Source organism: Cebus imitator, unplaced genomic scaffold (genome assembly GCF_001604975.1).
Source record: "Cebus imitator isolate Cc_AM_T3 unplaced genomic scaffold, Cebus_imitator-1.0 Scaffold18, whole genome shotgun sequence".
Classification (NCBI taxonomy): Eukaryota; Metazoa; Chordata; class Mammalia; order Primates; family Cebidae; genus Cebus; species Cebus imitator.
Genome location: NW_016107333.1, coordinates 19,630,535 through 19,654,323, shown reverse-complemented (window position 1 = coordinate 19,654,323; position 23,789 = coordinate 19,630,535). Strand labels below are relative to the sequence as shown.

At 33.9% G+C, this 23,789-nt stretch overlaps 1 protein-coding gene across 1 annotated transcript in view; it reads left to right on the top strand.

Annotated features, from left to right (window-relative positions):
* Positions 1–23,789, top strand: part of NUP37 (nucleoporin 37) — a 44,527-nt gene that overhangs the window by 17,597 nt on the left and 3,141 nt on the right. The window contains exons 4-8 of the mRNA XM_017516814.2: positions 3,961–4,033; positions 5,862–5,956; positions 18,784–18,874; positions 22,532–22,713; positions 23,184–23,234. Coding sequence (XP_017372303.1) covers positions 3,961–4,033; positions 5,862–5,956; positions 18,784–18,874; positions 22,532–22,713; positions 23,184–23,234 — 492 coding nt within the window. The remainder of the gene's footprint in view (positions 1–3,960; positions 4,034–5,861; positions 5,957–18,783; positions 18,875–22,531; positions 22,714–23,183; positions 23,235–23,789) is intronic.

The window sequence follows — 23,789 nt, the reverse complement described above, 5'->3', positions numbered from 1 at the left end:
AAAAAAAAAAAAAAAGGAGTAAATTTGAGAAGGAAAAGATCTTTACACAGAAACGATAAAACATTGATGAAAGAAATTGAATTCAGCACAAATAATTGGAAAGATATCCTGTGTTCATGGATTGGATGAATTAATATTATTAAAATGTTCTTGCTATCCAAAGCAATTTACAGATTCAATGCAATGCCTACCTATCAAAACTCCAATGTCATTCTTCACAGATACAGAAAAATCAATTCAAAACTTTGTATGAAATCACAAAAAGACCATGGATAGCCAGAGCAATTTTGAGCAAAAAAGAACAAACCTGGAAGCATCACACTACATGATTTCAAAATATATTGCAAAGATATGGTATTCAAGACAGCATGGTACTAACATAAAAAAGATACCTTGACCAATAGAATAGGATAGAGAGCCCAGAAATAAATTCATGCATTATGGTCAATTTTTTACAAAGGTGCCAAGAACATAAAATGAAGAAGGAACAGTCTTATCAATGAATGGTGTTGTGAAACTGTATATCCACAAGCAGAACAATGTGAATCTTTATCCTATCACATATGCAAAAGCAACTGAAAACGGATTAAAACTTAAACTTAAGACTTTAAACTGTAAAATGGCTAGAAAAATACAGAAAAAACTTAACAACATTGATCTCCACAGCAGTGAATTTTTAGGATCTGACCCTAAAAGCACAGGATAGAAAAACAAAACTAGACTAGTGGGATCGTATTAGACTGAAGAGCTACACGGCAAAGGAAACAACAGCGTGAAGAGACAACCTATAGATTTTTATAAAATATTTGAAAATCATACATCTTGACAAGGGGCTAATATCAATATGTAAAGAACTCAAATTGCAAGAAAACAATTATATTTAAAAATGGGCAAAAAACCTGAGTAGACATTTCTTGAAAGAAGATATACAACTGGCCAACAGATACATGAAAAAATGTTCAACATCAGGGAAATGCCAATTAAATCCACAATAAAATATCACCTCATGCCTACTAGAATGGCTATGATCAAAAAGATGAAAGGTAAGAAGAGTTGATGAGGATATGGAGAAAAGAGAACCCTTGGACACTTGGTAGTAATGTAAAATAAGAATTATTACGGCCATTTTGGTAAACAGTATGGAAGTTTCTCAAAAAACTAAAAATAGAACTATATCATCCTGCAGTCCTGCTTCTGGGAATTTATTCAAAGGAATTGAAATCAGTATGTAGAAGAGATATCTACATGCCCATGTTCATTGCTGCATTGTTCACAATAGGCAAGATATGGAATCAACCTAACTGTTCACCAGTGGATGAATGGATAAGGAAAATGTGGTGTATGCACAGTGGAATACTCTTCAATCTTAAGAAAGCTGAACTCACAGAAGTACAGTAGAGTGATTACCAGAGGCTGAAGGCATGGGGAGAGGAAGTGGACAGGGAAAGGGGAGAAGTTAAAGGTTTCAAAGTTTCAGGTAGGAGGAGTAAGTTCTGGTAACCTATTGTACAACTTTGATGTCTATAGTTAATTATGTAGATTTTAAAATTGCTAAAAGGATAGATTTTAAAAGTTTTTATCACAAAGGATAAATTTGTAAGGTGATGAATATGTTAATTTACCTGATTTAATCATTCACAATGTATATATGTCCATAAATCAACATTATGCCTCATAACTATATACAATTATTATGTCAATTAAGAATAAATAAAGATTATTTTAAAAATAGAATTACCATATGATCCAGCAACCCCACTTCTAGGTATGTGTCCAAAAGAATTGAAATTGAGTTCTGGATCAGATTTTTCCACTCCCATGTTTATTGCATCATTATTCACAGTAGCCAAGACGTAGATGTGACCTAAATGACCATGAAAAAATGGATAAAGAAAATATGATACATACATATAATGAAATATTATTCAACCTTAAAAAAGAAATAAATTCTGTTATATGCTATAACATGGATAAAGCCTGAAGACATTATGCTGAGTGAAATAAGCCAATTACAAAAAACAAAAATTGCATGATTCCACTTATATGCTGTACCTAAAATAGTATAATCCTTTTAAAGCAGAAATTAGAATGGTAGATTCCAGGTACTGAGAGGAGGGTAAAAAGGGATGTTGTTGGTCAGTGTATTTAAGAGTTTGTTTTGCAAGATGAAAAAGTTATAGATTATCTGTTAAACAATAATTTTCATACTAACACCACTATACTCTACACTTTAAAATGGTTAAGATGGTCAATTTTGTTAATGTGTTTTTTACCACAATTAGAAAAGAAAGTCAATATATGGCAATCACACAAAAAATCAAAGATATCAAGAAAAAAAAGTATCCCAAATATATTTTTTTAAAAAGAATTGCTAGGAAATTGCCTTTATTAAAATGTGTTTTATATTTGTAAAGTAAAATTTGAAACTGCAAAGCAGTCACTAAATTACTAGATGCTTTATACAAAAACTGTGGATGTTTCCTCAGATTCCTCTCCCTGTCACACATACATATATATACAAATATGTATCTCTCCCCACCGTGCTTTTGCATTTTCCCCTCTGAACCCAGGGAAAGAAAGAATGTTGGAAAATTTGAGCTATGGTTATGAACACTTCAAAACAGTATAGCCTCAGTTGGGAGGGAACCACTTTATTCCACCACAACTTCTAATTTTACCTCTGAGAAGACCTTGGGCAAAGAATCATTCCCTGGTAGCTTTGTTCTGTTTTCTCTAACGGCTCTTGACAAATTACTGGAATGGGATTGTAGTAGCAAAGGTCTACCAACACATCAGGGTCTGTGGATTAATAGCCTTGCTTTATGGAGTTCTTCAAATTTAGTAGTTGAGGAAAAAAATGGCTCACAGTAGTCAAACTAAAGAATAAATTTAGATCTGTATGATACTCTTTTTACCAAAGAATTGAAAATAAATTGTTTTTCACTATATAAATATAATTTATATTTTTTTCACAGCCATTGTCTCACATCCTGAGAATCTAGAAAATTTAGGATTAAAGGTAAACTAGTTTAAGAAGTAGTTGTTGACCAGGCTTAGTGGCTCACACCTGTAATCCTAGCACTTTGGGAGGCCGAGGCAAGCAGATCACCTGAGGTCAGGAGTTTAAGACCAGCCTGGCCAACATAGTGAAACCCCATCTCTAGTAAAAATACAAAAATTAGCCATGTGTGGTGGTGGGCGCCTATAATCTCAGCTCCTCGGAAGGCTGAGGCAGGAGAATCATTTGAACCTGGAAGGTGGAGGCTGCAGTAAGCTGAGATCATGCCACTGCACTCCAGCCAGGGCAACAGAGCCAAGACTCTGTCTCAAAAAAAAAAAAAAAAAAAAGGAGTTGTTTGCGGCTTAGGTTTTGTTTTTTAATTTGATAATCCATTGATGAACTACTGAAAAATGTATCTTAAATGTTTAAAGTATAAATAATACTCCAGCCTTTAGCAAGTATAAATATGCCAGCTTTTATAGGTATAAAAAATATCTTACATAATCTGATTTATTTGGAGAAATAGAAAAACTAAGGATTTTGGGTAACAGAAGAGGGCAAAGACTAAGGTAGGTGTGTAACAATATTTTTAACATCTCTTGTTGACTGGCTAAAATGAAGATAATTTTTAAAATCTATCCTTTTATGCTTTTAAGAAAACATTTAAAATTAAATTCAAGATTTAGTGTAAAATTCTATACTTTATTATTGAAAAAGCAAATCCAGAATAGACTAAACTTTTGTATGCTCTCAAAATAATGTGACTCCCACTTTCTGTGATGGCTATGCAATACTTTTTACAGTGGAGCCACAACATTCTTCTTTCTCCCTCCATAAAAAGCATGATTATGACTTACTGATAAAAACTTCAGTGACCTGGAGGGAAAGATGGAGGGAGGGAGAGACCTTTCCCTTCAAAGGCTGAAAATTGGTATATTTTTGTTTTTTATTGCTTCCAGATTTTGTACTTCAGCTGCTGATTTGAAAATTAGATTATTTACTTCAGATCTTCAAGATAAAAATGAATATAAGGTATGTTGATGGCTATACAAATCTTTAGGGTTTATTTTGAAACGTGTTTATTTTTTGCTGCTTTAATTGAATTTATCCCAATTTAAAATGACTTTTTATGGTCATCATTAAAGTATATAATTTAGGGTCTCATTTACTCTACTATGGGTAATAGTAACTAGGTTACTATATTAAGAACTAGGTTCTTAATAATGACTGCAGATTATAAATCTCATATCATTTATTAACTTGAAATGTTAGGTAGGAACAAGAAATAAGAAAGAATTAGAAATTCAAAGTTGGATATATTAGGAATATAATCGACATGAACATCCATAGAGTAAGAGTTGAACTTCAAGGGGACAAATGATCAGCACAGCATAGCACAGGCCGGATTCCAAAGTAGTTAAGAGCACAGACACAGAAGCCATATTCCTTGCATTTAAACCTCCATGTTATTACTTAGTAATGGTGTGACCTTGGTTACGTAACCCAATCTCTTTGTGCTAATATCCTCAGCTGTGAAACATGGGTAATCATAGCAGCTGCCTTATAGAATTATGATCATTGACTGAGCAAATTCATGTAAAACACTTAGAATAATGCTTGGTTACATAGTAAAACCCATATGTGTGTTTTCTGTTACTATAATAATTACCCTCAGGTTGGGTCGAAATTACATCGTGTTTTCTTATAAGAATGGTATTGCCTTCTTGGTTTTCCAATAAACCAAAATATGAATATTGTTATAAAACAAAGATAAACTAAACCTTTCCCGTCATTTAGAAAATAGTAAAAAATCATACTCTAAGCTATTTACAGTTGGCTTAATCTATTGTACAGATTGGCTGATTTAAGGCTATAACAAAAATAACCAAGTATATAAATACACATAAAATTTTGACCTATCCAAAGTTAAAATGCTAGTTATAATACACATTAAACATGCACTGTTAATTTAGTTTGTCTTGTAAGCTGTGACAGAAGCTTTGGAGAATGATTTGGAGGACCTGGGTTTGTTAAAGTTACTCAGGAATGTTTGAACCAAATCCTTTTCTTTTCTTTTTTTTTTTTTCTTTTCATGTTACATTTCTACATAGTGAGCAGTACTATCAGAACTGCTCTAATAACCTCAGAATGAGATCAAATTTGAGTTTTTGGAAAGAAGGAAGGGTAGAAAAAATGATAATCTTTAAAGTAATTATCTGACAGGCCTATTTAGGATTTCAACCATGAAGATTTAGACAGATTGAACCTTCCCTGCTCACACAGTCCTCTAGCATGCAGCGTCTCATTTGTTGCTTCTCTGTCAAGGCAAAGATTTTTGTGTTGATGATGACTATGGTCTTATAACAACTAGCTGTTTTCACTGCTGGCAGTCACATTGAACATGTAAATGAAGGCATTAGATGGTGAAGTCCATCCTGTGGGTGTTTGTTAAGTAGTAGTGAGTATACAGAGCAACAGTTATAAGGTAAAAAGCCTAGAGGCACTCTACCTCAATACCCCTAAAAAGTTTTCTAGCTATGATTTTTATTTAAGCTTTATATAAAAAGTGAGAAAGGAGGTGATATGAGGACAGGTACAATAAAAATGTATGTGTGTTTTTGTAAGAAATGCATACTAAAAAAGAAAGGCTAAGCTAATAGTGTGTTGAATGATCAATTTCTTTCCAAGATAAACCTTCCAAAAAGTGGGTGTATAAATCATGCTTTAAAAATAGCAGATTGCTTAAGAAATATTTATAGAAAAACATGCAGTGAAAGCTTTTAAGGCAGTGAAGCAAAAATATTATATAGGAATATTATAGATTTTCCTGTTTTCATACTAAGTTTTCTCTTTCTGTCAGGTTTTAGAGGGCCATTCAGATTTCATTAATGGTTTGGTGTTTGATCCCAAAGGTGGCCAAGGAATTGCAAGTGTGAGTGACGATCATACCTGCAGGTATGTTGCTTATGTTATAACCACCTTTTTAAATTTTCATTTTGTTTTAATGAGAATTACATTTTTTAAATGAGAAAAAAAAGTGACTTTTATATAAATTCTACAGAGTGTTGTAGAAGAAGCATACCTTATTTGAACTGTAGGTATGACACAAACATGAGTTTCAAAACCAGTGAGTTGGGTCTTCGTCGCCATTAATGAAAAGTTCCCTTGCCTCTCATGGGTGTCTTCTATGTCTTATTTCAGATTTTGACCTTTACGAAATCCAGATATGTATTGGGCTAGGCACAGTGGCTCACACCGGTAATCTCAGCTCTTTGGGAGGTCAAGGCAGGTGGATCACCCAAGGTCAGCAGTTCACGACCAGCCTGACCAACATGGCAAACTCCATTTCTACTAAACATACAAAAATTAGCCAGGCGTAATGGTGTGCACTTGTAATCCCAGCTACTCGTGGGGCCAAGGCAAGAGAATCGCTAGAACCTGGGAGACTGAGGTTGCAGTGAGCCAAGATTGTGCCACTGCACTCAAGCCTGAGTGACAGAGCAAGACTCTGTCTCAAAAAAAAAAAAAATGCCCAAACATATATTGGATCAAATTCCCCAATTTTGGACAAGATGAGTAGGAATAAAATGTAGTTGTCAAGTTACCTCACAGATCCTATATAAGTTAGTGTTTAATAATGAACTATGACTCTTATCTGCTACATAAGCCTGATGGAAAATTTAGTGTTTTGATAAATTCAGAGGTTTCTACATAAGGTTTTCTGTAGATACAATACATGTCAACTATTATTTTCTTCTTCCCCACCCCCTAACTTAGGATAGATGAGGTAGCTATAACATTTTAATAGTGCCTAAAGCTGGAGAATATCACAGGTAAAGAATAAGATGAAAACAATAGCAGGTTGAAATAAGCTGAGGAGTCAGGAGTGAAATGAGTGCATCAGTCATTGGAAGGGTGTCAGTTGCTTCATTTGCTTTAACAATACTGTGAGGAAGAAAAAAACTGCTGCTCTGCTGTTTTGCATAATGTTTCATAAAACTATGCCAAAATCCTTAGTATTTATTGGTACTTATGTACATATAAAACTATTAAATATGTATGACTTCACATTAGAAGTAAAGCTGCCAGCTACATTTTAAATTTTTAATCTTCTTAATATAACTCATCTTTTTAAAGTGTTGGGGTCGTAGGCCATTATTCTTTTTGTGCTGCCTGTTAAAATTTTTATGTCAGCGATATGACAGATTTACATAACATTAAGTTTCTGAGGCCCCAGGTATTACAAAACCAAGTTGGTATAGTGACCTGAAGAGTAAATGGAATCGTTTTAAAGTAAAAATTCGATCACTGGAAATAAATAATGGCATTTCAGCTCTTTAAAAGATAGACTCTCCTAATCACAAGTATTTTAAATAATGAAACCTGCAAAGGGGGAAAGTGAGTGTCTTTGCAAGCCAAGGAATAACCTGTGAATAGTGAACAAAAGCCATAGAGACCTAGGATCATCACACTCGGTAGTCTGTGTTTGCCTGTTTGTTTTTCTTATGACTTCTAGATTTTTTTGTAAACTAGCAAATTTCTCCAAAAATTTAGGGGACTGACATAGCGTTGCTAACTTTTTTATTTTTTCAAATATAAAACTTTTAAATTTACTGCCTTCTACCATTATCATTTTATAAAAGAAAGGACATCATTACTCTAAAAAGTAGGAAAGGCCTAATTAAAGAATAAGTCCTTTCATTTAAATAAATTTAATTTTTTTAAAACCTCACTACATGGCCTCTAAGTTTCTTATTTTGCTAGACTGTCGTTGTTCATATTACTGCTCAACAAATATTTGCTCTCCTTTCCCTTTCCCATGAAGGTGATTTTCTCTACTGATTGTCCCTAGCTTGTGAGTTGTTTAGGCCATTGTAGCATTCACAGATGTGACACAGAAACTTCAAATATTTTGCCTGGTTTGACTTGACCTCCTGTGCTCTGTCATTTGCTATAGGATGAGCATGTCCTAGATAGCTTCTGATCCCAGAATGAGAAACATGTGGAGCAGATATGGACCCATATGGCATTATAGAAACAGAGCTTCTTATACACCCATGTGCAAGAATTTATGCTTATTTTTGTAAACTACTGAGATTTTCAGATTGATGCACAACATCAAAATAGCAGTATTTTTAGAATTTACAGCTTAGTTCACCAACCAAAAATAAACAACTCTGACTGGTTATTAAAGCCAAACCTCTTAAGCCAAAACCTAAGCAATACAGATAAGATTTTTTTAAAAACAGAGCATATATAAAAAGTTTAAAATGAGAAAGAGTTGATAGTATCATACACTCTAATAAGAAGGAAAGAAGGAATTCTGAGAGGATATATGTTATCACATAAGTAATAAAAGAGACTATATCATATGAGCTGTCCTACAATATGTATTCTGTACTATAAAAAGTAGACCCAGTGCTTACTTTAAAAAAAATTTTAACCTCAGTATTTTGATCTATGCACATTTTCTGATGTTTGACTTTGACATTTCCAAGAAAGATGTGATATTATAATCAGTTAGCAGAATTTTGCCCTATAAACACTATTTTAAAACAATCAGTTGCCTGAATAGATTTCATGAAATATGTGTGTTTTACTGAAAATTGCCAAATTCTGAATCAAACAGAATAGAGTCACACTGTGAACCAAGATACGACTCATAATACAAAATGTTATTATGGAAGAGTACAAATTACTTTTTATCTAAGACTCCATGTAGTTTTACTATTCTGTGATCTGTGCAAGTTTATAAGAAAATTGAGTTCCCGTTTAAATCACCAGGTCTGTATCAGTTTTAACACTGCCTTTCTTAACATCTTATAATACCTACCACACCTTTTTAAGTGAAACTCACAGAAAATGTAGCCTTCCAAATATGTAAGTACAGAAAATTATTATACCTTAATTATATGATATATTTCTATAAAAGAAAAACAAGTAAAATAATAATACATTATGTATGAGCTCACATAAACCTACATATGAAGACATAGTGGGATAGCCTTTGTCCTTCTTTATAATGAATAAGCCTGGATATCAGAAAAATAAGATAACTGGAAAATGTAAGGCAGAGGCAAGGCAGTCAAGCTGCACAGTTGTAGGGATTTATGAGCTGTATAGAGTATAATGCAAATAGTGCCATCTGGAGTTCTACAGTGTCATAGCCCTGAGCAGATCTATAGTTTTAGGATGAAAGCTCATGTTAGTAATAATAAAATGAAATTAAATCTCATAAGAGAAATAGGGAAATACAGGTAATCAAAATAGGAATAACATAGCAAGACAAATCATAGGATATCAAGTTGAAAAAATAAGGAAAAATAATATTCTTGCAAATCAACTAGTTTTTATATGTATAGTATCAAAATAATTCACTGTTATGCCATGGAATGAAATATTCATGTAGATTGCAGAAAATAGTTCTTTTGAACTATCCCCACTTATTGGGATTTCTAAGTTCAGTTAGTCATTCAAAAGTCATACAAAATGACTAGCACCACTGGCTCTCATGTGACAACCCAATCATTAGGACAATCAAAAATAGCCCCTTAGGTATTGGACCAATCCCATGTTGAGAATCATTGCTTTAGATAATAATATGTGACCAGGCACTATTCTGAGCACGTTTTTATGAATTTACTCATTTAATCCTCAAAAACCTTATACTATAGATTCCTTTATTATTTCCCTTGTATACTGTTTCTACTTTAAGATTCTCTAAGAAGTTTTAGTCTTTTTGGGTTATTGAAAAAGCAGATGTTCATATTACCTGTCAAAATCAAGCATTAGGTATGGCTTAATAAAATTTATAGAATTGCATTTAGAGTCATGTCTATAGAAGTATTATCAGCTTCTGCTAGTAAAGAATTTATAGTTTTTTAAAGATACCTTTGCCATCACACCCTAGTACCGATTCTTGAAATGAAGATGTTAGGTTCCTTCTTCATATTGCATTAGCCCAGTTATTCAGATAAGAGGAGTAAATGCAAACTGCCACAGAGAGCTGCATGGTATCAGTGATGCCTAAGTAACAGACTGCTGCTGAGGAACAGATTTTTCTGGGGGATGAGGAAAGTTACTCTGGGAGTAGATTGCTTTAGACTGTCACTAATAAGGTATTTTGTGGATTTGGCCATGCTTTGCTGCCATAGAGGACATCACAGAACTTAGAAGAATGCTCTTCTGGTAGTAGTGAGTGACTGGGTGTAGGATATATACTTTTATGAAAAGTATGTGTCTTTATGAAAAAGGTATAAAGTATATATCTTTATGGAAAAGTATATATCTTTATGAAGAAATACGTATCTTTATGAAAAAGGTGCCATTATTGAAACAAAGAGCATCTGATAGATAGTCATTCGGCCTCATATTCTACACCATTTTCTTTATGATCCCTCATCATGTCTGTCATATGCAAATGCACTCACACACACATATACACATATANTGAAGAAATACGTATCTTTATGAAAAAGGTGCCAGAATTGCCAAGCAAAGCATGGGGTTGCTAGTCATTCGGCCTCATATTCTACACCATTTTCTTTATGATCCCTCATCATGTCTGTCATATGCAAATGCACTCACACACACATATACACATATATACATAAATGTATATACACATATATGCACAGGATGATACAAATACTGATGCTTATCTGTGTGTTTGTATATGCATATGCACAGAAAAATATAAATACTGATGTTCATATTTATGACGTAATGTCATTGAAAGAAGGCTAAAATTATCACAGTATTTGAGAGGTTAAAAAGTGCATATTCGTTTAGAAAAAAATATTATCTCCTACTTCCAAAAGAAGGTAAAAGTGTCATTTAAGTATTTATGGGTTAAGCTTATTATTTTAAAAACTCCCTAATACAGAACATCTCATTCCCAGTTTGTGCCAAATAACAGATGTTCTTGTATATTAGAAACAGTACCATTCTGTAAGAACAAGTCATATCAATAAGTATTTATTAAACACTTTTAGTATAGCCAACATTTAGTACTTGGGAGATACAAAAGAAATATAAGACCCCAGTACTCACTGGAACTACAGAGGATATCAGTAGTAAATCCCATCCCTCAATAATCTTTTAAAATATTAGATAAAAATTTATGGTGAAAGAAAACTGACTTCTTTTTAGAAGGGAATTTTTAGTTCAATATAGTGTAAGTGTGCTTACAATGTGCCATTTACTTCCTCTGTAAAACGTGGAATAGCTGTAATTGTCATGTTATAACGGGGATCATTTTTTAAAAAATGAGAGAAGGGTGGTATATAAAAAATAAAGAATAAGATTTTTTTTAGGAATGTAACCAAATCATTGTATAAGGTAATAATACTAAATTTACCTAAGCTATTCACTAAGCCAGTAGTATCGTTTTTATGAAAAATGTTATAAGAGGAAAACGGATTTTTATCAAATGTCTTCTGTGTACCACATGCTACCCATGTGTTTTTCATATTACCTCTTTTTACGTACATTTGCAAGTCTTTAAGATCCATAATTAAGGTGGAGTGTTTCTCCTCCACCCCCACCTCATTTGGGATCACAAAATATGCAGTGTACTTAAAATTAGTGCTTGTGGGAAACAGAAGAAAGGAAACTGAGAGCCTTCTGAAGGTGGGCAAATGAAGCATTCTTTGGGAAGTAATCCACGTCTAGGAGCTCATAAACCACGCCCAGGTACAAAGTATAATCAGAACAATTCATATGATTTATTTTAGTGTTATAGTTAAAATTCAGGAAAGGTTTCTTGTCTTCTAAAACTCACTTAATAAAGTATATCACTAAATCAGTGACTGCAGTAATTTAAACTTGCTTTATGTGGCCCTCATGTGGTTGCAGTAAGTGAATTGTATAAAAAAAAAAAAAAAAAAAAAAAAAAAAAAAAAAAAAAAAAAATTCAAACAAAAAAAAAAAAAAAAGGAAATCATATCCATAAGCAGTTTTCAGATTTACTTTGAAAGGCCATTGATATAAATAATAAAGGAATACTTTCCCTTAGTATTCAGCATATAGTCAAATTTTAAGTTGTAAAGTTCATCAAAATTTTTCTTGGAAAAAATGAAATGCTGATATTTCCTGGATAGTGTTACTGTTGCTTTTGTTAAGGCTTATGTTAGTTTAAGAAAAAGCCCTTCTACTCTGAATTCCTTAAAGATGAAATCATTACATATGGTCTGTTTGAAAACTACCATATGGTATTTCTTTGCAGTTGAGAGTTTAATTTTTGAGGTTTATTTTTAAATGTGACAAAATTTCCTTAATTTTCATCCTTCAAAAATTTCTGTCTATATGAGTTAAATGATATGTTAATAATTTTCCTCTGAGACAGCCTCATTTTCTCACCTCTGTGATAATAAGTTGTAGTTTCTGCTCTACTTGTTTACAATTACAGGAAATCAAAATGAAGCAGCAGCATATACATTGATAAGATTTTTTACCCTCCCCAAAGCTTTATGAAGATGTATAATAGATTATATTTGGTGTGGAAACTTTATCAGTTTGAAACAGGCTACCTCCTTCCATCTCTACCCTCAAGGTACATGCAGCCTTTATTATCAACTCAGAAGGGTAAAATAATCAGCATGTACAACTATCTCATTTTCACCCTTTTAATTCTTATTCTGAAGTCTGTAAAACTTCTAATAATAATCTTTTATCATTAGTACTGCTAGTACTTTAAAACTACTACTGCTACTACTATTTGCTCAGTAGTCTCAAGTATTTAAAAAAAAAGAATTAATCTAATCTTATTTTCTGAATATATTTGAGACACACATACTGAAAGTACCCTTTACAAAATTCTTACTTCCAGCTATACTGCTATTTTGTTGTCTCCATTTTTAAGGCTTTTGCCTTGCTATCAAAGTTCTTCATAGTCTCAACCATAAACTGACAAAGTTTATTTACCAACTCTAACCTACCATACCCACTATAAAGATTTGTTTGACTAATCTCTAGACTTTTGTTTTCAGTCACATGATTCCCCATCTCTGAACTCCTTTTGCACTTAAAACCAAATATTTTAGCACTAAATTCTTTTACAAATTGTTCCATCTTTCTTTCTAATTGTGTACTCATTTAATAAGTAAACACATCATGGCTTACCCTTCTTTGAATCATCCATAGCCTGATTAACTTAGTTATTGATTTATTGGAACTGAAAGAAAATCTAGTTTTGCTATCACAAGCTCAGTGAAAAATATGCCTCTTGTCTAAGAATGTTGAGGGTCCATTTCCTGTACCAGTGACATTGTAAAGTGCCTACTCATCCTTATAACTGCATCTGTGTATTACTTATTTCTTTCTTTCTTATTTAATTAATCAATATACAGATTCATGTAATCCAGTCATGTCTTTTAGAAAGATTGTGGTTGATATTTTTTGCTTTACCAGTTAGGGACAAATGGATACAGATGAGTCATTTAATGTCATCCATTCCTTCTTATGTCTGTGTTGTCAAAAAACATTTGGTAGTAGAAATTTCCTTCTGCAATGAATTCCCTAGCAAACAATGAGCTGCTAATTAAAAATGGAGAAGGAACAAATAAAAATGAATTTCCTAGCAAACAATGAGCTGCCAGTTAAAAAGGGAGAAGGAACAAATAGAACAGAGGATTAACCGGGAAATTTCCTTTTGAATCCTCAGACATAACATCTTTCTTTATTAATTGTCCGTTTAAAAGACCTTTGAGAATATGTAGGATATCCCCAGTATGCCAACGCCCAATTTATGGGACCTTTTTATTAATTAAATGTGACAGTAACATTTAAATACCATGTGGTAGGGATATTTAACGTTCTGCTGAAAAGGACCCAGCCTGAAATGAAGCGGTAATTACAGCAATAAAATACTAAAAGTAAAATAAATATAATTCATAATCTGGATAGCTCTCTATCCCATCATTTTACAGCTAAATCTAAGAGTTCTATTTAGGACCACAATGTTGGGAGGGATGGGGATGTTTATTATTACAGTTCAAATTGGATGAAAACTGTCATTTTATTTCACTTGAGCAGTGATGCTGTACTTACCCAGTGCCCCTTGATTCAGTCTGTATTGGCTTCCTAATTCGTCAGCACATTAGCTTTGCCATAAAAGCTTTTCATTTGAAATTTCCCTTGCAAACATTTAAATATGTACATATGTATATTAATATAGATCCTAGGTTTTGCCCAAGGTAATTAAACCTGATAGCATTTATTCTATACTTTTATGCTTTGATAAATGGTCTATCATCTTTTCATATGCTTATCTTTATTATGAAGGCTGTGGGGGGTTTTATTTTTTTGTTTGTTTTGTTTTTTGTTTTTGGGTTTTTTTTTTTTTTGAGATGGAGTCTCATTCTATCGCCCAGACTGGAGTGCAGTGGCTCAATCTCGGCTCACTGCAACCTCCGCCTCCCGGATTCAAGCTGTTCTCCTTCCTCAGCCTCCTGAGTAGCTGGAATTACAGGCACCTGCTATCACACCCAGCTAATTTTTATATTTTTAGTAGAGACAGGGTTTCATCATATTGTTCAGGCTGGTCTCACACTCCAGACCTCAGGTGATCTGCCTGCCTCAGCCTCCCAAAGTGCTGGGATTACAGGTGTGAGCGACGGTGCCCAGCTGGCTGTGAGCTTTTAAAGCATTTCTTTTTCTGTGATGCACCACTTTCCTGAAAAATGTGCTTCTGTGGTTATAACTGAGTTTTCAGTAATAATGATTTTGGAAATATTAAAACCTGAATTTTCAAATTTTGAATTTTTTTTGTTATAGTAGAAATCCTATCATCTGACATGGTCTAGACCAAAAGTTTCTTAGATAACAAAAGGTCACTAAACTCAGGAAATTGTTGTAAAAGAATGGCTACCTGCTTTATTTTAATATACAACCCATGTATATTAAAAACCATTTGCCAGTCTTTTGATATTAGGCCAATGCTTTTTTTCCTTCAGTTATGAGTCCATTGATTGGCTTGGGACCACTTTTTTTTTGCATGAAGCATGACCAGAATACAATGTCTTTAATGAAAATAGCACTTAGAAAAGCAGTCTTAATTCAGAATACATCTAGATTTTTATAATTTTTATTATTTAGTCTTTTATAACTGTCACACATACCTAATTTGAGTGAGGTTTATTTTCCTTTTAGAAAGTTATCTTTAGTTAGATTGCATTGACTTAGTTTCATTGAAATAGCTCTTTCACATTTGTATTTTGTCAGTTTATATAATATTATGTAATTACATTAATAAATATGGGTTTACGTCACATACAGTGATTTACTAAGCAAAGAAGCTATATTCTCTCTTTGCACACATACCACAAATGCACAAGTGGGCATATTAGGAAATAGCCTTCTCATTCCCATCACTTCTATAGAGGGAAAAAGAAAAAAAAACTGCCAGAGTCAGTTAAGAGAGATTCTACTGTAAATTGTGTTTACCACATTTTAAAACTTAGGTACATTTGTCCATACATAGATATATGAAAATAAAATGCAAAAAGAAAAAAAAGATGAATTGAGAAATCTACCTTACAAAATAAGACCACCTGAAAAACTGTTCCCATTGCCATTCACATTAAGTGATTAAGACTGTTTTTGTCAGAAAATAGGAGAAAGTTTTGGCTTTTCCTACTTGTAATTAAATATGGGAGGAGAAAAGGAAATATGATGTGCAGCCAACTTGGAAAACTATTTGATGATACCTACCTGCTAAAGTTGAATATATGTGTAAGCTGTGATCTAACAATTCCATGCCTGGGTTTGTACCCAGCAGGTGTGTTTGTGTATGTGATTGTATGTGGGCTTCTATATTCACTAAAAGACATGTGCAGGAAAGCCTCTAGCAACATTCTTGGTGATGATCAAAAATTGGAAACAACCTAAACGTCTATCAGCAGTAGAATGAATAAATATGTTGTTTTGTACTAAGTTAATGGAAGACTATATAAGGCGATAAGAAAAAACAAATTACAACAACATGCACCAATGGTGGTAAATCTCACAAAACCTAATGATGAGTAAAAGAAGTCAGACCAAGAAAATACGTAACATATGAAAATGGACATCATTTTTATGATGTTCAAAAATAGGCAAAAGTAAGCAAGGCCATTTGAAGTCAGGATAGTGTGGGTACCTTTTGTGAGAGAGCAAGGAAGTATGACTGGAAGGGAGCACAAAACAACTTTTGGAGTCTTGGAAATACTGTTTCTTGATGTAGGCACAATTCTTTTTGAGTGTATTCTCTTTGAATTGTACATTTAAGGCTTGTATACTTTTATTATATATGGTATACTTCAAACATCCAAAAAAAAAGTGACTTTGTCTCATGTAAGTAATATTAACTAGATGACTTTTGTAGTAAAGACACAGAAAAATGAGCTGAGCTCCACAAAAGGATTTGAAAAGGACTTAATTAAGGAATCTATCAAAAAGGAAAATAAAACTTAAATTATACCATCTGTAGCTAATTTAGTTAGGATAACTAGTTTTAGCCCAATTTGGTATATTTTACATACTTAGTACTTGGACTGTGTAACCACTAAGAATTATTGAATAAGCATATAACTTTAAACTATAAATCATTTTATCCCAGTCCCTTGTAAAGTAACCTGGATCACCCTCCTCATTTTTAAGTCAGGGATTTTTTTGTTTTGTGTTTTTTCTTAAATTTCTTATTCTTTTCAGGATAAAATACTGTTTAAAAATTAGGTAAAACTTTGGTTCATTGGACAGGAATACACTTTATTAACTGACCAGTTTTTATCTAGTATTTTTATCCATATTTTCTCCCTCTTTTGTTTCCTTCATTTGAAAGAAAAATCATGAAAATATTTTGGAATGTATTTACTTAATTTATATAATAGCCAACAAAAATCAAATACGTATTAGAATAAGATCAAAAGAATGAAAGTTTTAAACCATCCTCTCATGAGACTTGCAGAATTTTCAAGACAAATTTCTACTATTTCAATATTAGTAAAATAGATGCTAGCTCAGTACTTTATTTTGCAAAAGGCAATAGAGAAGAAATACTAAATCAGTTGCCATAATTAATAACCTGATTCATCGTGGGGAGTGAAACATAGTTGCATAAACTTGGGGAATGTGATTCCTCTCTTAAATTGTAATTGTCTCCCTTATATAATAAATACAGATGAAAAGTATTGATTTGGCAAGAGAACAGTATACTTCTAAATAGTTTAATCATAAAGATAATCATTTTGAAAACCATTTGTGTTAGTTTATATGTAACTATGATATTTCAGTATTTGGAGACCGAATAATTTCTACAAAGAAGAGTATTTGAAGTAATGTGTTTTGGCACAGAATAGTAGCATTGTCCTATATGTATTCTACTTTCTTTGAAATGAAATTTTTGCCTACACATTGAAAATAAATTCCCGAAATTGGTTAAACCTGTTTTTCTGGTCCCTAATGAGATGTAAACTGTAAAGCCTAGAAGAAAAATTCCAGTGAATGAGTTCAGTTCTTTTTTATTGTTGGGTTCTTGGTGGTGGTGGTGGTGGTGGTGGTGTTTTGAGATATGTTCTCTGTCACTCAGGCTGTTAGTGCAAAGGTGCAGACGTGGAACACTGTTGCCTCTACCTCCTGTACTCAAGCAATCCTTCCACATCAGCCTGCCATTTCAGCCTCCCAAGTAATAACTGGGGCTACAGGTGTGCGCCACTATGCCTGGCCAATTTTTTGTATGTTTTGTAGAGATGGAGTTTCACTGTGTTCGCCAGGCTAGTCTTGAACTCTGGGCTCAAGCGATCTTCTGTCTCAGCCTCCCAAAGTGCTGGGATTACAGGTATGAGCTATGGTGCCCAGTCAAGTTCAATTCTTAAGGATCATAATTCTGTGTACACTTTGCCAACCTCCCACCAACTTCTGTCACCGGCTCTACTCTGTGCTACATGCCAGTGCAGTATAACAGTGGCTGAGTATGGAGAAGGAGCAGTGGGCAAAGAATAGCAACTCTCACAACTTAGTGCCATGACTCAAATTTCTGAGTCTTGATCCCCCTTCTGCAGGTGGTAAAGCAATTGAAATGGAGAGCCATGTTGGTGAAAAACCTGGTCCTTGTTACTATGAATTTGTAACTATTGAGGAAAGAGAGAATAGGAGGAACCAAATGGCTGTTCTTTCAACCCAGGTTTAATTGGGTAGCTATCAACTATGGCCAATTTGGGGAGAGAAAACTGGAAAAGTAAGCCAAATTACAAAAGGTATAAATAGGAAGTATCCACTGGCTTGGAATCCTAAAGGTAGAAGGAATAAGCAATATGGAAGATGGCCATGTTGCTAAATTTTCATAACTTCATATTATCTTTTTTGTATGTGGTTATTCTGTGTGCATGCATGCTTGTGTGTTTATAAGCACCCCAGTAGTAATTATCGTCAATTGAAATGCCTACTAAAGTAGTCAGACAACCTGATTAGTGACCTAGACACCTCAAGATTTTGCACACAAAATAAAGAATATGTAAATAATTTAATTTGATTACCATGTAACAGTGTTGCTGTGCTGGATTAATTAGAGGGAAAACGTGTGTGACTCTTTTGTCCATGATTGAGTATGATAAAATTTAAATTCTTCATACTACTTTCATATTATTTTAAAGTGGTATTATAATTTTCTTTAAAAGATATACATTAAGTACAGATGTCTGCCTTATAATCTGTAGTTAATAGCTTTGAATAAATTCACGGAAATTTAATTTTTTAATAATGATATATGAAGAACAATTGACATTATACTGTTATTATTTTGTTAGGATTTGGACCTTGGAAGGAGTGCAGACATCTCATTTTGTTCTTCATTCTCCTGGCATGAGTGTTTGCTGGCATCCTGAGGAAACTTATAAGGTAATTATGTATAAATTAACTCTCTTTTATCAGATGGAAAAGACATATAGAGATATAAGATATCACATATATAGAGGAGAAAAATAAATGATTTTTCCCATCTCAGAGGCACTAATCAGCATAAATGCATTTGGATTAGTCTAGAAACCTGTACTGTAAAAGTTTCTCTATAATTGTTAAGGTTTTTGTTTGGCAGCCATCATCAGTAGATGGCCTTTATTCAAACTACATTTTTCCTGACCTTTAGTGGATTTCAGTACAAAAACTGGTGTTCCAACGATCTAGTAGCAGTAGGCCGGGTTTTTTTGTTTGTTTGTTTGTTTTGGTTTTTCTTTTGTTTTTGTTTTTTTATAGACAGGGTCTCACTCTCTCACCCAGGTTGGAATGCAATGATGTGATCTCGGCTCATTGCAGCCTCTGCCTCCCAGTCTCAAGCAATCCTCCCACCTCAGCCTCCTGAGTAGCTGGGACTATAGGTGCGTGCCACCACACCTGGCTAATTTTTTTGTATTTTTGTAGGGCTGGGGTTTCGCCATCTTACCCAGGGTGCTCTTGAACTCTTGAGCTCAGATGATCCACCCACCTTGGCCTAAGTGCCGGGATTACAGGCATGAGCCACCTTTTCTGGCCCAGTAGGCAGTTTTTTTAAAAAAAATTTACATCATCCACACTTGTGAGCCCTAGTCTGTTAACAAAACTGTTAGTGGCATAAGGCAAATTTAAATTTGTCTTGGCTACAGTAGTGTCCAATTCCTTTTCAAAATAAAGCTCTCTAAAATACTAAAAATACACTACAAGTTTTTATTATCAGTTAGCCTTAATGCTGATTCATTGGGAAGATAGGAGCCATTAAACAAGAATTCTCATTTGCCAGTATTTTCTCCTGGCCATCACTGTAGTTATTGCATCTTTCCCTGGAATCTGAGAAGTTACCACTATCATCTTTCTTAAAAAGTTAACTCTTCATCTATTCTCTAGAGTTCATGGCAGTTCCTTAGGCTCCTACAGTCCTCTAAAGTCTTCACACTTTTTTTTTTGAGACAGAGTCTGGCTGTTGCCCAGGCTGGAGTACTATGGCGCAATCAGCCCACCTTTAATCTGGTACTTATCAGGCAGGGCCAACTTAGGGCCATGCTTGATAGTTTCATTTCCAGTAACTCTAGCATTCTTCATTCACTACAACCTTCATGTTCTGAGCTCAGGTGATCTTCCCATCTCAGCCTCCTGAGTATCGGGCTACAGGTGTGCACCACTACACTTGGGTAATTTTTGTACTTTTTGTAGAGATAGAGTTTTGCCATATTGCCCAAGCTGGTCTCAACCTCCTTGTCTCAAGTGATCTGCCCACCTCAGCCTCCCAAATTGCTGAGCTACCGCATCTGGCCATCTTCATGCTTTTTCTCTATCTCTTTGTCAAGTTTGCACAAGAAGATAAGTTTCAGTAATCATGCTTACTTCTGACAGTGCTTACTTCTGACAGGCCCATAGTCAGCATTTCATGTATGTTCCTCCTGGTAACACGAGATAGGTACTGTGATTATCCCCATTTTACAGATAAGGAAACTAAGGCTCAGAGAAATTAAATAAATTATCCAAGGTCACACAGCTAGTAAGTGGAAGAATTGGCATTTGCACTCATGCAGCCCAGCTCCATAGTTCTCTCTCTTAAAAATTCCATTTTTCCACCTCCCCCTTAAATTTTAAACTATGTTCATCACACCTTTTATTTCTAAGTGTTTGACTCCATCACTTATATCTTTTAAATTCATTTCTTCTTTTCCCATCCCTTGGTCTAACTCTGCAATCTCAGTCAGTCTCCACTACTCTCTCAGAAGGTACCAGGAATATTTTCATCACATCCCATGGCCTTTTCCTTCATTCTTATTCTTCAGCCAGTTTTTTTACACTGCAGATCACCTCCTTCTTAAAACTCTGCTAGTTTGATTTTTAAAGCTGCGTTTCCTGAGTCCTCTTGAGCAACTTTGAGTATATATTCCCTTTCTCTTTATACTCTGCCAACTTTTCTTTCATCGGATATTTATGAATTACTTCAAGGGTTCTCACCTACACTGTACCCTTTATTGTAATAGGGAACAAAAGAATGAACAAAGTCCCTGCTCTTAAGTTGTATACTGATACATAAGGAAGGAAAACATGTAAACACAGCAGTACAAATAATAAGTTTTAGAATCAAAAAATCTATTAAGTAGAATAATGACATGAAGAAGGATTAACCAAATCTTCTCACAGCTTTCACAGAGGAGATAATCCCCAGACTATATGTAAGTGTGTTCTCTGAACCCTAGGATTTCATGGAAATTTATTTCAGGCCCATTGAGCCTTTCATCTATAGAATTATACTCTGCATATGTGCATGAGTGAAATGTTCTAACTTACTAAATTGATAGGTTTATTTCTGCATCCAGTTCCTAAATTTTGTTTTATGCCTACATTTCTCCCCTAGAGCAGTGAGTCTCCTTAAATTAAAGCATAGTCACAGTTTTTACCAAAACGTTAATATCAGCACATGTAACAATAGACTTTTTAAAAACTATGACCTGCATGACAAGTGAGAACATTTATTACAACTTCTGTCCCCAAACTTACATCTTAGTGCTTAATTTCTTGCCATTATTTTTTATCTCTTTCTTCCATATGCTTTAACTTAGTTTTTCTCCTACCTATCATTAAAATTCCACCTTACTCCATCTCCTTTCTTTTATGATGTTACCATGACTTCAGAATGTTTGAAAGTCCCTGTTTTAAATCACATAAACTCAGAATCCTAAAATCATCTTTAATTCCTTCTTTTCCTATACAGAAACTATTCCAGGTCTTTTAATTTTCCCTTCATTTCACTAACTCTAGCATTCTTCCCTTCATTAAAGTGCATTCTCCCCCGTTCTGTTCTCATGCCTAACTTGCCAAGCCTTAGCTTGTTTCTAAAGTCTTTTGCTCTTTACTCTTTGATCCTTCTTGCCTACTAGACTAAGAGTCATAAAATACCAGTTGCATCCTATCACTGCTGAACTCAGAAACCTAGAATACAGAGAAGCGGTTAAGAGTGAGTTAAGAGTTAACTGCCTGCAGTCAAATCCCAATTTTACCACTTACTAGCTGTGTGATCTCTGATAAGTTACTTAGACTCTGTCTCGTTCTCTTCACTTCATCTTAGGGAACTTTTTGGAGATTGTTACATAGCCTCTTACTTCCTTTACATTTGATCCTCCATTTGTAATATAGGTTGAGTATCCTTATCTGAAATTCTTGGAACTAGCAGTGTTTCAGATTTGAGATTTTTTTGTATTTTGTAATATTTGCATATACATGAGATATCTTGGGAATGGGACCCACGTCTAAACATGAAATTCATTTATGTCTCATGTATACCTTATACACATGACTTGAAGATAATTTTATATAACTTTTTTTTATAATTTCACACATGAAACAGTTTGTGTTAAGTGCTTATATGTGGAATTTTTCACCTGTGGCATCCTGTCGTCACTCAAAAAGTTTCAGTTTTTGGAGCATTTCAGATTTTCGGATTAGGAATGCTCAACCCTGTATTTTACCATATAACAGTGAATCTGCTCACACCTCAGGTATAGTTAATGAGATAAGGAACTGAGTTTCCTTTTTTTTTTTTTCTTATAGCTGATGGTTGCAGAGAAGAATGGAACAATCCGGTTTTATGATCTTATGGTTCAACAGGCTATTTTATCTCTTGAATCAGAACAAGTGCCATTAATGTCAGCACACTGGTGCTTAAAAAACACCTTCAAAGTTGGAGCTGTTGCAGGAAATGATTGGTTAATTTGGGATATTACTCGGTCCAGGTACTTTCTTGATTATATTTGTCTATTACAGAAGAAAAGTAACTTTGCTAAATGATCCACTCAGCCATCCTGTTACACCTGGGACTACATTGTCAAGCAAAAAGAAGTCTCTACTATACAAGGCCAGATCTATGGATTTTTACCTAACATAAGCTTGCTATGCAAATTTACTCTGGGAATAACCCAGAAGGACAGTGCAAAAGAGGAAACTGTGGATCTGTGCAATGTTTTCTTATATTGGAAAATAGGAAAAAACACCAACCCTGTTGCATAATGGTTCCCTGTAGTGGTCCTAAGTCATGTCTTTATTGTATTCCATGTTTTAACTGATTGCTTGTTTAGGATGTATTATAGTTTAAACACATTGGACATTCTGTCCTATAAAGAGAAAATATCTTTTAAATCTTAGTTTAAGTTCATCTTCTTGAGTCTAATACAGAATTCATAAAATGCAAAATACTATCTTTTAGTTATCCTCAAACTAAGAGACCTGTTCACATGGATCGAGCCTGCTTATTCAGGTAATACTGTTTTTGTTGGAGCTTTGATTTGATCTTTTGATGTTGTGTGCCACCACTGGTATACTTGTGTAGTTCTCTCCTTTGCAATGGATTTTTTTTCCCCTGATTGTTTTATAAGTGGTTATTTTACTTTCCCAATTAAGTCATTGCTTTTTTCTTTTGGTCTAGATAAGGAGTTGATTTGTTTTCTAAATATTTTCTTTACACAAAAAAACATGTAACTGCTCCACCACTACCACCCCAACAATTTGGAATATATTATGCTTCCTGATTGTTCTGTGCTGTTAAGGATGTAAATGTAGGGGAGCCCATGTTCATGTATATAAACTTACTGTTTGTTAAATGAAATCATGCTAGATAGCATATCTCTGCAACATGTTTTTACTTTTCACTTAACATACATATCTGCCTTGTTCTTTTTCATAATACTCCATTGTATAGTGTGGTCATTAAGCTATTATTTCTGCTTTTTAAGTAAGAGCCAAACCAAATAAGAGACTAAAACCAGTTATTGGGGATATTTTAGGTTTGCTGGAATATAGCATATTCTGTATT